Source organism: Wyeomyia smithii, chromosome 1, assembly GCF_029784165.1.
Source record: "Wyeomyia smithii strain HCP4-BCI-WySm-NY-G18 chromosome 1, ASM2978416v1, whole genome shotgun sequence".
NCBI lineage: Eukaryota > Metazoa > Arthropoda > Insecta > Diptera > Culicidae > Wyeomyia > Wyeomyia smithii.
In genome coordinates this window covers 59,205,258-59,220,628 of record NC_073694.1, presented here as the reverse complement: position 1 = coordinate 59,220,628, position 15,371 = coordinate 59,205,258, and the positions used below count along the sequence as shown (strand labels likewise).

The window sequence follows — 15,371 nt, the reverse complement described above, 5'->3', positions numbered from 1 at the left end:
TTGAAATAACAGTTGATCAGCTTTGTCTCGAATAAAAAAAAATAGTACGCTAATGGAAGTTATCAATTTTATTACAATATCACAACATTTTATAGTTTTGGCAAGAAACAAATTACATGTTGATGAAAAGAACGACTAACCAAGAAAACGTTATGTAGGTAAGTATTTTGTGTATGAAATAACAACTACTTTGTAACTTTCCTTAGCAAGACATTCTTTTAAGCAATATAGTACGATAAACTTTTTGGCCTTCGATTACGGGTAACACAGCTCTTCAACGGCTTTACAGAAACTGGCAACTGCTTTGCACCATCTTAGAATACATTCATATTAGCCATGTTCATAGAATAAGCTTTTAACAATAATTTCTTTGACAGGAAAAAAGCACAACAACTATAAAAAATCAAAGTTTAAATTGAACGATATCCGAACGATCTCCAAGTGAACTTTCAACATTAAATTAAGCGTTCAGCGATTCTTCTGAATGACTCGCATGACTTGCTCTTCGCGAACCACTATCTGCACTTTCTGCATGGCGACTATCAGGCTGATCAAATTGACAGCGTAGGTTGTCACGCAAACCACGCAGAGATCTTCCAACACAAAGTAGAGCAGGTAGGCCAAGTAAAGCGATAGTAGATTTGACAGGCCGATCAGATAGGTCACGAAACGGGTAACAAGGACGCTGTTGCTGAAGGATAGGCCTGCTACTAGGAAATAGTAGAAAATGCCGTAGAATCCGTTGGGTAAATTCAGCGGTGACTGTTCGCCTAGTAGGGGTCCCACGAGTCCGAAGCCACGACCATATCTGCAATACAAATGCGGTAAGTTTCTATTAATCGCAATATAATATAAAAAAGTTTTTTGAACCCATTTGTCTCGTTTTTATCCCGAGAAAATCTGATCAGCCTATTTATTCTTCATTTAAAAATCGAGAGACAACAATAAATATTTTTGAAAATCACGATATGCTCAAATAATTACACTCTTTTAGATGATACAAATCAGTAAGAAGACCGCGTAAGACTTCAGGACCCAACTGACATTATTAAAGATTTGGCGTGGACAAGTGTGAGAATAACTCCAATTACAAGATGAAAAAAAAAAAACATATCCCTAATAGTTTGAGCATAATCATAGTCATTGTCATAGCACATGACTTTTGGTATTATTAAAACGATTAAAACACAAACGGTTTAATTCAGTAAATCTATTAGAATACAAAAATAACGAAAAGTAAGAATAGGTTACCGGTGAAATAGTTGAAAAACAGCATATTTTATCTAAATCACAACATGTTTGTGTGTTTCTCACTAAGAAAACATGTTTCAATATCATTTCTAAAACTTTTCAGGAAAGTATCTCTTGGAAGTTTTGTTTAAAATGCGAAATCATTTCGAATAAAATTCAGAATTGGAAAAAGTTCATTACGCTAACACAAATGCATCGACTTAAATAGCATATACCCAGGGGGCTCTTGTGGCTGTCAAACTCCATACATTTTCCATCTACCACTCATTGATTCTGGTACCAGCGTTTCTGGTACCCACTTTTTGGTTGGTTTGCCCTAAAACAAGTGTAATAGAGTAAACGTCCCATTTTGTCGGTAGACTTATTCTCGAGTAAATGTCGTTTCAGATGGAAAAAACAAGAGCTCAACATTTGTTTTCAGTACAATGTGCACTTTCAATAAATAAGATAAGTTTTGATAGCATTTGAAATGAAATATTACCGCCGTGATGAATTTATGATTGGTAGGTAAAATGTTGACGTTTATACTGCCGTGAGATGACAAAGTGACGTAAGTGCCATTTTCCCGAGTATGAGTTTTTCATACCAATTTGTTCATTATTCGAATACCTATCTATCGATATCTTCCTTTTCGTTGTAACTTATCCGTACGTTGCATAAAATAAAAAAAAAAAACAAAGTGACGTTGGCACACATTTCCATACAAAAGTGACGAGAAATTCTTTCGTTTTTGGGCCGTACTGAAAAACTGATCACTTGGATCTACGTCACAATGTCATATCACGGCAGTATAGGCCCCTGCATATACCTTCTAGAACTGTCATTATTCTTGAAGCCAGTTCTAACATAAAGGACAATGTTGTTGAAATTTAAGATGATAGTCATATTTTGCAGTGCTCCTAGAATGTAAGTTTACGAAACAACATTCATGAAACATTTAAAAAATATTCAACGTTCTTGCAATCAGGGATGCCACATATACAGATTTTTCTGGATTTTACAGATTTTAGAAATGAAAAAGCAATACAGAATCTGTATTACAGAATTACAGAATATTGCCAAAAATACAGATTTTACAGATTTTTTTGTTATGAGCATGAGTATGATTGACCGCCCGCGGTTGCTACTCCGTTATTGCCAGATCAGCTGTAATTACACAGAGAACCAACAGATGATGCTTGGGACCAACATGCATCCTCAATGTGTAAAATCTGGTGACCTTAATCTTTATTTTAGGCAATACTAGCGCCGGCCGCATCCTATATAATGCAGGTCAAAGAAGGAATTTGTATAGGAAAATGTTGACGTGATACTCGCTTATTGGAAGCCGAGAACACCTCTGCACTTCCACGAGAAATCACTGGGATGTTGGAGAAAGGGCAAGGTACACAGCAGGGTTCGTTTTGGTAAACGATGCGCTGGTTTCGAGTGTCGGGTTCTTTAGAACAAGTATCGCGCGAACAAGTTAATTATATCCGCCATGATATTCATAATGCGATTCGAACTTATTCAGTTTTACAATGTAACACCGCAACAATAAACCGTACGCAAGGATACTGGACCTTTGATCAAATTGGGACAACTTGAAATGATATGATATCTCCTCGTAAGGTGTTCCTCTTTACACCGAAATCTATTGCGCGTTGTTGATCTATCTGCAGATAATTCGACCTCATGAAGGTATCGACGCGGAGTCACTAGGGGTTCGGTCAACCGGACATTTTCTACCTAATTGATCGACCAACGACGTTTCTCGTACACACTTTGTCTGCTCTAAAAAAAACGATACGATTCCGCGAAAAACACACCTGAAAAACAGAATATAACAATGTTGCGCGCTTATTACGAAAACTAACCATGGGTATATTTCTTGCCAAACATCGCGATCCTCTGCGTACGACGCACGCGATAGATTTTACAGATTTTTTTTGTTATACCAACGAACTGAAATCAATTTTAAAGGTAGAATTCGATTCGATTTTCAAAGTTTTGTAAAAAAAAAAAACACAACACCAGGACTATGTAGGTATCGATAAAGAAGAAATGGAATGTGATTTGAACGAAGCCCGAAAACGAACGTTTCGAAATATTTGTCAGGATTTCTATTCAAAATTCGTAAAACAAATTGCAAAGAGGAGCGATTTCACCGATCCTGTTATAAAAATGGCAGCTTTAAGTAATCTTAAATCGTTCGTGAAATTGGAAAATTTAAATGATGCGATAATTCCCCAAATTCGTAACAATAACTGACTGACAAGGGCTGTCTAACGAATTTCGCACGCTTGAAAAAAAAAACTTTTTGACCGGAAGATTCATTGAAACAGATGACTTAACTTGGTCTGAGCTGTTGAACACCATTAGGCGGGATGGTAATTTCAAGTTTCTATAACAGATCATTTGTGAGAATTTTTTATATAAATCTACACTCTTCGGTTTGTTTAGAACGCATACTTTTAATATATAATTGAAACCAGAAATTGCATGGCCCCTAAGCTAATGATCTCAATTTTAAAAGCTGAAAGCTACGTTGCAGAACAAGAAGGAGATTCTAATATTAAATTAACGAAAACTTAAAAAAATAAATTTAACAAAAACCTGTATGAACATCATGTAGAGAAGAATGAATTTGTTTAAATATGTTCTGCAAGTAAATTTTTTCCATCCAAGATTCTGAGTTTGCTCAATACAGATTTTTAATACAGATTTTTTGGCCCGAGATACAGATATACAGATATTTTCAAAGAAAAATACAGATATAAATGTGGCAACCCTGCTTGCAATTTTCAAAAAAAATAATATTGAAATTGATACTCGAAGAAAAAATAAAAAAAAACCCGTAAACACTTAGCTCATTTTTTCAGTTTAAGCACAGAGAACAGACATCCGTTAACACAAAGAATAAGCAGATAACCTACATACTTAATTGTATACTGGTGCCACGACGGAGGAAGATACCGAACTACTTAAAAACAGATCCCTTATATTTCTCATTAAATTTTTATTGAATTGTGTTTACTAATAAACCATAAACTTATTTGCAGAAAAAAAAACTATACAACAGTGAAGTTCCAGTCCCCAATCGCCCCAGGCTTTACCCGGACGGATCTCAACAGGGCAGCTATACTGTTTATTTTCGTCCAAAGGCAGGAGTGAATTCAAAGCGATTAAACATACTGCAAATTTCCAAAGACCTGACGAAGGGGTACAAGGCCGTGACCGAAATTTCCAAGGTCCGACCTAACAAGCTCCGTGTCGTGGTCAGTGATCTGGCACAGGCCAATGCTATTGCTTGCTCTGAGCTCTTCACACGCGAGTATCGCGTTTACATACCCGCACGAGACGTGGAGATCGACGGTGTCATAACCGATTCGAGTCTGTCTGTCGAGTGTATCCTAAAAAGCGCAACCGGTTGCTTCAAAAATACTGAAACACAGGCGAAGATTTTGGATTGTAAGCAATTGCGGTCCATGTCTCTCGTCGGCGGTAAAAAAGTTTACACTCCGTCAGACTCGTTTCGCGTTACGTTCGCCGGATCTGCACTCCCTAGCCACGTCTCGATCGACCGGGTTCGTCTGCCTGTGCGATTGTATGTACCCCGTGTTATGAATTGCACCAATTGCAAGCAGTTAGGCCACACAGCCGCCTACTGCTGCAATAAGGCACGATTAGCAAGTGTGGGGAGACTCATGCGGAAGATTCTTGCAGTGTTAATGCTGAAAAATGTATTCACTGTGGGGAAAACCAGCATGAGCTTACCACATGCCCGGTGTACATGCAGCGCAGAGATAAAATCATGCGGTCACTTAAGGAGTGTTCAAAGCGTTCTTATGCTGAGATGCTGAAGAAGACCGTGACCACTTCTACCATAACATCGAACCCCTTTGATCTGTTGTCGTCTGATGAAACCGATTCTGACGATTCATCAGCGGGAACATCTTATGCCAATCCTGGGGAGTCTAGGAAGAGGAAAAATGTTTCTTCTCCTAAACTTCCCCGTAAAGGTCCTAAGATTTCCCAAAGTGTAATGAAAAGTACGAACAAACCAAACAGTGCTGCGGAAAAACCGAAGCAAACTCCTCCTGGGCTTGCAAATTTAAAGTCCCAGAAGGAGTTCCCAGCACTGCCAGGAACATCTAAAACCCCAGTTGTTCCTTTTGCACATCCAGTTGATGAAACAAACTCTGGATTAGTGAAATTTTCTGACATTGTGGACTGGATTTTTGAAAATTTCAATGTACCCGATCCAATTAAAATTTTTTTTACAACATTCCTCCCAACAGTTAGATCATTTTTGAAGCAGTTGACTGCCCAATGGCCCCTCCTTGCAGCGATTGTATCCTTCGATGCCTAATTCAACTGCGTATATGAAGGATTATATCTCTGTCTTACAGTGGAATTGTAGAAGTATTTTACCAAAAATTGATTTGTTTAAAGTTTTGATAAATAAAAACAAATGCGATGCATTTTCCCTTTGTGAAACTTGGTTTACTTCAAATATTGATCTCAACTTCCATGATTTTAATATTATTCGCCTTGATCGAGACACCCCATATGGAGGAGTACTTTTAGGGATTAAAAAGTGCTATTCTTTCTATCGTAATCACCTCCCCTCAATTCCAGGCATCGAAGTTGTCGCATGTCAAATGACAATACAAGGTAAAGAGCTTTGTATTGCCTCAATATATATTCCTCCCAGAGCACAGGTTGGGCAACGGCTGCTCTTTGATTTAATAGAACTTCTTCCCTCGCCACGTTTGATTTTGGGAGACTTTAACTCTCATGATGTGGCTTGGGGTTCCCCTTACAATGATAACCGCTCCTCTTTAATCTATAACCTTTGCGATAACTTCGACATGACTATTTTAAACAATGGTGAAATGACACGTATCACGAAACCTCCAGCGCGCCCAAGCGCTTTGGATCTATCCTTATGTTCGACGTCGCTACGGTTGGATTGCACATGGAAGGTAATCCTCGATCCTCACGGTAGCGACCATCTGCCTATTCTAATTTCAATTACAAACGGGTCAACTCGCATGCGACCAATTGACATTCCGTATGACCTCACACGGAATGTCGATTGGAAGTTATACGAGGAAATGATTTCAAAAGCGGTCGAGTCGATTCAACATCATCCACCACTTGAAAAATACAACCCCTTCGCGGGCTTGATTCTCGACGACGCGTTGCAAGCCCAAACGAAGAAATATCCCGGCGTAACGATCAAAGAACGGCCTCCCACTCCGTGGTGGGACCAAGAGTGCTCCGATGTCTACACGCAAAGATCCGACGCGGTTTTGGCCTTCCAGAAGAGAGGTATACCTGGCGACTATTTACGGTATTCGGAGCTTGATAACAAGCTTAAAAGTTTGGGTAAAGCAAAGAAACGCGGATATTGGCGTCGGTTCGTGAACGAGACGTCGAGGGAGACATCGATGAGCACTCTTTGGAACACAGCCCGAAGAATGCGGAATCGCGTAACGATCAACGAAAGCGAGGAGTCTTCAAGTCGGTGGATATTTGATTTTGCCAGGAAAGTATGTCCGGACTCTGTTCCTGAGCAAAACATTGTTCGCGATGCGTCTCCGGGCCACGACGCGATAGAATCACCTTTTACGATGGCAGAATTTTCAGTTGCCCTCCTGTCCTGTAACAATAACGCGTCTGGGTTAGATAGAATCAAATTCAACTTGTTGAAGAATCTACCCGGCAATGCCAAGAGGCGCTTGTGGAACTTGTTCAATAAGTTCCTGGAGCAAAACATTGTACCGCAGGATTGGAGGCAAGTGAAGGTGATCGCCATCCAAAAACCCGGGAAACCAGCTTCTGATCACAACTCTTATAGGCCGATTGCAATGCTATCCTGTATCCGGAAATTGATGGAAAAAATGATACTCCGTCGTTTAGACCATTGGGTCGAATCAAATGGTCTACTACCAGATACTCAATTTGGCTTCCGCCGTGCCAAAGGGACGAATGATTGTCTTGCGTTGCTTTCAACAGATATTCAGCTGGCGTATGCTCGCAAAGAACAAATGGCGTCTGCGTTCTTGGACATTAAGGGGGCTTTTGATTCCGTTTCTATTGACATTCTTTCGGGTAAACTTCACCGACAAGGATTTTCTCCAATTTTGAACAATTTTTTGCACAATTTGTTGTCCGAAAAGCACATGCATTTTACGCACGGCGATTTGGCAACTTTTCTCTCCGGAGAAGACTGAGATAGTAGTTTTTTCTAGGAAGCATGAACCTGCTCAGCTTCAAACACAATTAATGGGTAAAACGATTTCTCAGGTTTTGGTACACAAATATCTTGGTGTCTGGTTCGACTCTAAAGGCACCTGGGGTTGTCACGTGAGGTATCTGATGAAAAAATGTCAACAAAGAGTGAATTTTCTTCGTACAATAACCGGACAATGGTGGGGAGCCCACCCAGGAGACCTTATAAGGCTTTACCAAACAACGATACTGTCTGTTATTGAGTACGGGTGTTTCTGCTTGCGCTCCGCAACAAACACACATTTGATCAAACTGAAGCGAATACAATATCGTTGTTTGCGTATCGCCTTGGGTTGGATGCAATCGACCCATACGATGAGTTTGGAGATCTTAGCTGGAGTACTACCATTGAAAAACCGCTTCTGGAGCCTGTCTTCTCGTATTCTAATCAAATGTGAGTTCTTGAACCGTCCCGTGATTGAAAATTTTGAAAGGTTAATCGAACTTAATTCTCAAACCCGTTTTATGACATTGTATTTCAATCACATGTCCCAAAATATTAACCCTTCTCCGAATATTCCAAATCGTGTCGACTTATCAAATACTTCTGATTCTACTGTGTTTTTCGATACATCCATGATAGAAGAAACTCGTGGAATCCCGGATCATTTACGCGTGCAGCAGATCCCTAAAAAAATTTCCAAAAAACATCGAAACATCAACTGCGACAATATGTACTACACTGACGGATCACTTCTTGATGGGTCCACTGGCTTCGGTATCTTCAATAACAATCCCCTTCCTATCCCCTTCCGCCTACATCCAACCAAACGACAAGAACACGTTAAGACCCCGGATCCGGAAACAGTAATCAGACCCGCACGATACTCTCAAGGCCCGATGGAAACAACCCAATATGCCAGTCCGTAATATCTTGGCCCAGCAGCGGAACAAATTTAATATGCTGCTTACCTATGGCAATGAAAACCATCAAACAGCAAACCTGTGCTTTTAATGCAAAATATTCTAGCTTCAAGTTAGATTTAGTTTCAGCTCGTAGTCGGCAGCGAGGATAAAAAATTTGCTTTTAGTTATTAAGATACTTTAGAAAGTAAGCTACCAGATATAATTGGCGCCGTTAAACATTGAATTGTATTTGTGCCGTGTCAAATAAACTATAGATGAAGAAAAAAAAACAGTAAAGTTACGAGTTTTATAAAATATACACGGAATCTCGGTAATCTGATTACATTTTACCAAGATTGAAATGAAAACATACACCCATTTGAAGTTCAATGACTAAGGACACTGCATTTTACAATATTTTGGCAAATAAGTTTGAAGCTAGAAAAATCGAAATTTCACCATGATAAACGAAACTCAAAAACCTTTGCTTACATTGTCAACTTCAGTCGTGTCTCTGTTAAGGAGATTCTGAATTTGATTTACATAAAAGAGGAAAGAATAACTAAAATATAGATGACTATTTCACTTCATCGAAGCGAAAAAATCGCTTTAAAAAAAGTTTATTCTACATTGATTGGCTTTTTTAATGAGAACATAAAAACCTCATTCGAGAACATTTCCGTCAATTTGTTGACTAGCGCCTGTTTTCCAAGTCAATTCAGGCACACTACCAGATTAACATCTCAATCGTTTTGTGATCCTGAGAGGTTCTTCGAACGCAATGGTGCGTGCAAGGACGCATTAACCTCATCCCATGTGTGCCATATCTTGGTCAACAGTGTGTCTAACGGCGATTACTAATACAGATACTCGAGGCCAGCCAGTCATCAGTGCGAGCTAGTTTTCCACTGCTACCAAATGCAAACTTCTGGCGCGACAACGGAGTCTGCGCTCATCCTCAATGTCTATGGAGTACATAGTTGCCGTTGCCAAGCGTTGCATCAATAAAAACTACCCTCGCCAGACCGCTTTCTTAGCGCCCCCTCCTGACGAAGTGCTTAAGAAACATGCGAAGTACTGGTTGGATGTCAACTTTTTTTTTCTGCCAAAAAAGGCCACGTGCCAATTAGGTGCACTTCCATCACCAATAAAACTATTGAATTTTTTTTTTTTGTAAACAACACCGATGACAAAAAAGGAAAAAAAAAACGCCTGCATTTCTGCAAGTGGTTTACTTACGCGGACGTAAACACCTTGGTGCAGCTGACCCGTTCGCTGATGTCACACATTGCCTGATAGCCGTGATCCCGTTCGACTCGGATCTCCACGTAAGAGGTGTACAGCGACAGCAGGAAACCCGCCAGACTCAAGCCCACCAGGCCGGCCGTGCAGGAACACTTACAATTGGAAGAACTCATGCTTTAGTAGTCACGATAGGCGAAGAATGCTAGAGCAGCAGTAGTGAAAATATTTGCGCGATTTGAAGTCTATTTACGGCGACTGGATGACAACATGCTAGCTAGAGTGACCAAGCTTCTTCGCGTACGCACTTTGTCCGATAAGCGTCCATACGTGGAGGAATCGTAGCCGCGTTTGCCACTTGCCGCTGTATGCGGACGCAAAATACAGCAGCCCTCACTCACTCACTATATACACCAATGGACTTCACGAAAGACAGGCTGGAACTACGTACTTACACCAGTTTCCACAATCAGTGAAAAATGGTTGGTGAGCGCAGCCGATGCTATTGGTGTATGTGAGTATAATTCCATTTCTTCGGCATATAACATGTATAGTTCTCATCACGTAGATGTTGAACTTTACCGAATTGGAGCTGTTTTGACTAGATTGCAAAAATTTCATTATAATGAACGTTTGTCAGTTTTAAATTTGAGAATGAATTAGAGGCGTAATTTATACAACAAACAATGGTCGTTACAGTATGATGCTTATTGTTTTTCTCATACAGTGAAAATAATACCTGCTAAATTCGGGTAGATATATTAGGGTATTCATGTATAACCCCCACTAAGGAACAGCGTCAATATTGTAGTTAAGTTTATCACAAACAACAAATGTTTAACGCAGTTGGATACACTATTTAAATGGTAATGCACTACTATTATTTTGTTTTGTAATAACTGTTACACAAAAACCGCTTTAAATCAATAAAATAAATCGCAAGCTTTTCGATCTACCGGGGCAAAACACCTCAGATGTAGTATTATAATATGTCCCATGCAGAACGCTCATATATCCCTACTGCAGCGTAGCACGCGAAATAGCGCATGAAGTTTCAAAAGTAAAGCTAAACAATGGCACTCACCTCTGAACAAAGCGAACCGATTGATTTGACGTAACCATGGTTGCAAGAAGCAACCGTGGCGTGCAAAAAGCTTATATTTCAGCTGTTCAACATTTATTAGACCAGAAAGTTTGGAAGCATATTCACTTCAAACACAGCACACGGCTTATTAAAGATTAACTTACATGCATCCATCTATGACTGCCAAGCAATGGATCGCAAGTTCGAATCTCAACAGGAACCCAACAAAAAATATAGCTTAAAGGGGATGTGGTTTTATATAATTTAATAATTTACCCACATTAATTACAACTCACGTGGTTAACAAAAGCATTTTATCGGTCGAGCAACGGTTTGATAGTTGTTAAATGAGCACTTAATTCAACAGGTCGTAAACATAAAGAACAGGTGCCTAATAAATGTTTTCCGGTGCAATTGTTCAGCGCTAGTTTAACAAGTATTGGACGAAGGATGTTTCATAAAATCGGTGATGTAGCGTTCGCGTCTATAAGAGATGAAGAATTACTCCTTGAAACGCCTGTATGCATTTGAAACGTTCAAATAGCTTTTATTGGGTAAGAACGCCACTGATAAATGGGGACCTTTGAAGCGCGTCAACGCAGCACATATTTATTAGTGTTGCTGGTAATCTCTTGCAAACGTTTGAATAGCTTCTGTCAACCCTCTAGTGCCCAAGTTAATTTTTAGACGGTCTTCGGTAAAATCACAATGAATCTCCAAAAACATTTTTAAGTATTTATTGAAGCTTTTTAAAGGTTTGACTGAAGCCCGTCCTTAGGCGGCACTGGGCACTAGAGGGTTTCCACTATGGAATGAATGCGTGAACAAAAAATACTGCAACGTTCGTACAACGAATAATTCAATGAGTTGTTTATTCTGTACATTAGAGCATCGCACGGTGACGTCACTCATCTAAGTTTGACAAAGAGTGGTAACAAAGAAGCAAACAATAGATCTAAGACAAGACGCGACAGCTGGTCACCGTTACATTCAACCAATTTTAACAGGCTGCTGATTGGCTGAATCCGATAACGCAATTGTCACGTAGAAAATACAACGAGGTTACTTTTCACTGTAAAGCAGTGATGCTGGAGAATCATAATTTAGCTATTATAATTGGTCATAAATAATGATGCAAAAGTATGCAAGGTACATGATATTACCGAGTAATGTATTTCACTGTTATAACTTTAAAAATGCATTGATTAATCGTTCTTTACTATTTCGGTTGAAGTCCAAGAAACTTAGGAAGAAAAAAATTGGGTACCAAGAAACTTAGGAAGAAAAAAATTTGATAGTAGAAGTATGCTTTATTGAACATAAAATAATAAATAAAAATTGAGTATTATTCGCCTATATATTGCAATTTTAATTTGTTTTATTTTCATTGACCTGCAGAAGTTGTTAAAAATAATCATTCTGGCATCAACGGTATGGAACGTTAAAAGTAATTTCGACAGGGATGACGGCCGTTACGAAAAGAAAAATAAGAAGCCAGCTGTCGCGTCTTGTCTTAGCAATAGATTGCAATTTATTGGTCAAAATATCTTCAAAACGTCAGGATAGCCTCATCATTAGGGTGTCCCAAAATAACGTTTTGTCAGATATTCTGTGGGCTCAACCGGAAAATGATTGATTCTTATGGTGTAACAAAAAATCTTTTGTATGGCGACAACTCTGGATAATGTTTAGTCGTTGTGCTAATTTGAGTTTTATGAAAAAAATCAATTTTTCATGTTTTGCCTTTCTCCTAGAAAGGTATAGCAATCACTGGAAAAACCAAAGGTATAAAGGTGCTCCAAAGGGTCGAATCTCGTATATCAATTGACTTAGTTTGACGAGCTGAGCATTTTCTGTATGTGTGTGTGTGTATGTGTGTGTGTATGTAACGCTCTCCCAATCTCACTCGATTTTCTCAGAAATGGCTGGACCGATCTTCATGAAATTAATTGCAAATGAGAGGTCTAGTTGCCCCATAAAACCTTATAAAATTCCATTGCAATCGGATTTTTAGTTTAGAGGTTATGTTTAAAAATGTGAAAATCACGAAACATCATTATCTCAGAAACTACTCAACCGATTTTAACAAAATTGGTTTCAAATAAACGAGCTACTCAAAAACTCTTAACTTTTGAGTTTCATGAAGATTGAACGTGTGGTTCAGAAGTTATTCAAAGAAACGTGTTCTGGAGAGTGTTTAATCTCACTCATGTTTCTCAGAGATGGCTGAACCGATTTTCACGAAATTAGTGTCAAATGAAAGGTCTAGCTGCCTCATAACACTCTATTGAGTTTCAATGTAATCGGTCTGTTACTTTGTCTGTAATGTATCAAACTATGAAAATCACGAAACTTCATTATCTCAGAAAGTACACAACCTATTTGAACAATATTGGTATCAAATGAACGGGCTAGTTAAAGGTTAATTGATGAATTTTATAATGATTAAACACGTGGTTCAAAAATTGTGAAAATAAACATGTTCCGGTGACTTTTCAAATTCACTCGTTTTCCCAAAAATGGCTGGACTAAATTCAACAATCTTAGTGTCAAAGTTTGGCTTTCCTAGAGGTTCCTATTTGACTATAATCGTATTTTCATTCCAACTGTATCTGTACTGTATTAAATTATAAAAACAACGGGCGAAAACATATGGCCTCAACAAAATTTAAATTTGGTATTGTGCTATTCGTGAGTTCCCGGTATTGCTCGTGATTGAAGTGTACGAAATTCAGTCATTTATTTTATTTCGCTATTTCTTCAGCATGAATATTTTACTCCTAATTAATACTATTTTAACTTTTTGCCTTTCTCCTAGAAAGGTATAGCAATCACTTGTAAAACCGAAGATATGGAAGTGCTCCTAAGGGCCGAATGGCATATATCACTCGACTCAGTTCTGTATGTATGTATGTATGTGTGTGTGTGTGTGTGAGTGTGTGTGTATGTGCAGATTTTTATTTTCTCTCACTTTTCTCAGAGATGGCTGCACCGATTTTAATGAAATTATATGCAAATGAAAGTTCTAGTTGCCCCATAAGACCCTATGAAATTTCATTGTAATTGGATTTTTATTTTAGAAGTAATGTTTAAAAATGTAAAAATCACGAAAAACATCAATATCTCAGAAACCACACAACCGATTTCAATGAAATGGTATCAAATGAACGGGCTATCTTAAAAACCCTTAACTTTTGAATTTTATATAGATTGAACATGTGGTTCAAAAGTTATGAAAAGTAACGTCTGCTGAATACTGTTTAATTTCACTCATGTTTCTCAGAGATGGCTAGACCTATTTCCACAAAATCAGTGTCATATGAAAGGTCTAGTTACCCCATAAGACCCTATTGATTATTTTGCAATCGGAATATTACTTTGCCTGTTATGTTTAAAAATGTGAAATCTAGCTATGAAAAGAAACATATTCCGAAGAATACATAAACTCACTCACTTTTCTCAGAGATGGCTGAACCGATTTTCACGAAATTAGTGTCGAATGAAAGGTCTAGCTGACTCATAACACCCTATTAAATTTTACTGTAATCGAACTGTAACTTCGTCTGTAATGTACCGAATTGTGAAAATCACTAAACTTCATTATATCAGAAAGTACACAACCGATTTGATCAATAGTATTATCAGATGAACGGGCTAGTTAAGGGTTAACTGATGAATTATGATTCAACACGTGGTTTCAAAGTTTGACTGCCCTATATGTTCCCATTTCATTTGATTATAATCGAACTAAGCAACCGTTATGTATTAAATTGTTAATAAAACAACGAAATTCTATTATCTCAAAGATTACACGACTTATTTGAACATAACTTGTGTCATACGAACGAGTCATCTCTCAAACTTACAAATAACAAACTTCATAACAATTTGATATGTGGTTCAAAAGTTATGGAAAGAAAAGAAACTCAAAGGCTATTTAAAACTATACCTGCTTTGATCAATATGTGGCCACAATATAATTTAAATGTGGTATCGTACCATTTGAATGTTCCCGGTATCGCTCGTGATTGTATTGTTCGAAATTAAAAGTCGTTTCTTTTATTTCGCTATTTCTTGAGCATTTACATTACGTCAAATTTCATATTTTATATTTCTATTACAACATCATTATTTTACAACCCAAAAAGTGAATACCCATTTATTGGATTGAAGCGTTCATGTAAATCTATTTTTACAAATAACAAGTTTGAATGAGAAAGGCTGGGTCTGATCGCTAGGTGGATTAATTTAGTTTTTTTTGTTTTAAATTGATTTTATCACTTAAAAATCCTGTAAAACCGAAATATATTTTTTTGCGCATCCTCCGAAATCCAAACTAACAGAAAAAAATTGTTACGGCTTGTTGTGGCTCAAATTTCAATGTTACAAATTTTTTAACTCTTCTGAAATTTTTTTATTTTGGTGTTTTCTGAAATTAAACCTTAAAAAAGTAGACCAAACTTTACGCTAGCAACCATAATTTACCATATAAAGATGGGAAATTTGATGAGGAAAAACTTTCTAGAAGACACAAAAATCCTATCTTGAATCGTTGTTGAGCTATTCGAGTTTTTCTATGGAATATCGTAAAACAGGAAAATCTTCAGTGTGTGCAACATCAAGTCAACTTATCAACAAAAACGTCGTATAACCATCGCCTACTAGGTTT

General features: G+C 38.0%; 1 protein-coding gene across 1 annotated transcript; it reads right to left on the bottom strand.

Moving 5' to 3' along the window:
* Positions 1–50: 50 nt before the first annotated feature.
* Positions 51–10,625, bottom strand: LOC129719100 (vitamin K epoxide reductase complex subunit 1-like protein 1). Its single transcript, XM_055670499.1, has 3 exons — positions 10,358–10,625; positions 9,616–10,219; positions 51–808 (listed from the first exon to the last, which is right to left on the bottom strand). Exons 2-3 carry the CDS (start codon positions 9,792–9,794, stop codon positions 469–471), a joined length of 519 nt encoding a protein of 172 aa, XP_055526474.1. The 5' UTR covers positions 9,795–10,219; positions 10,358–10,625; the 3' UTR covers positions 51–468.
* Positions 10,626–15,371: the final 4,746 nt, after the last annotated feature.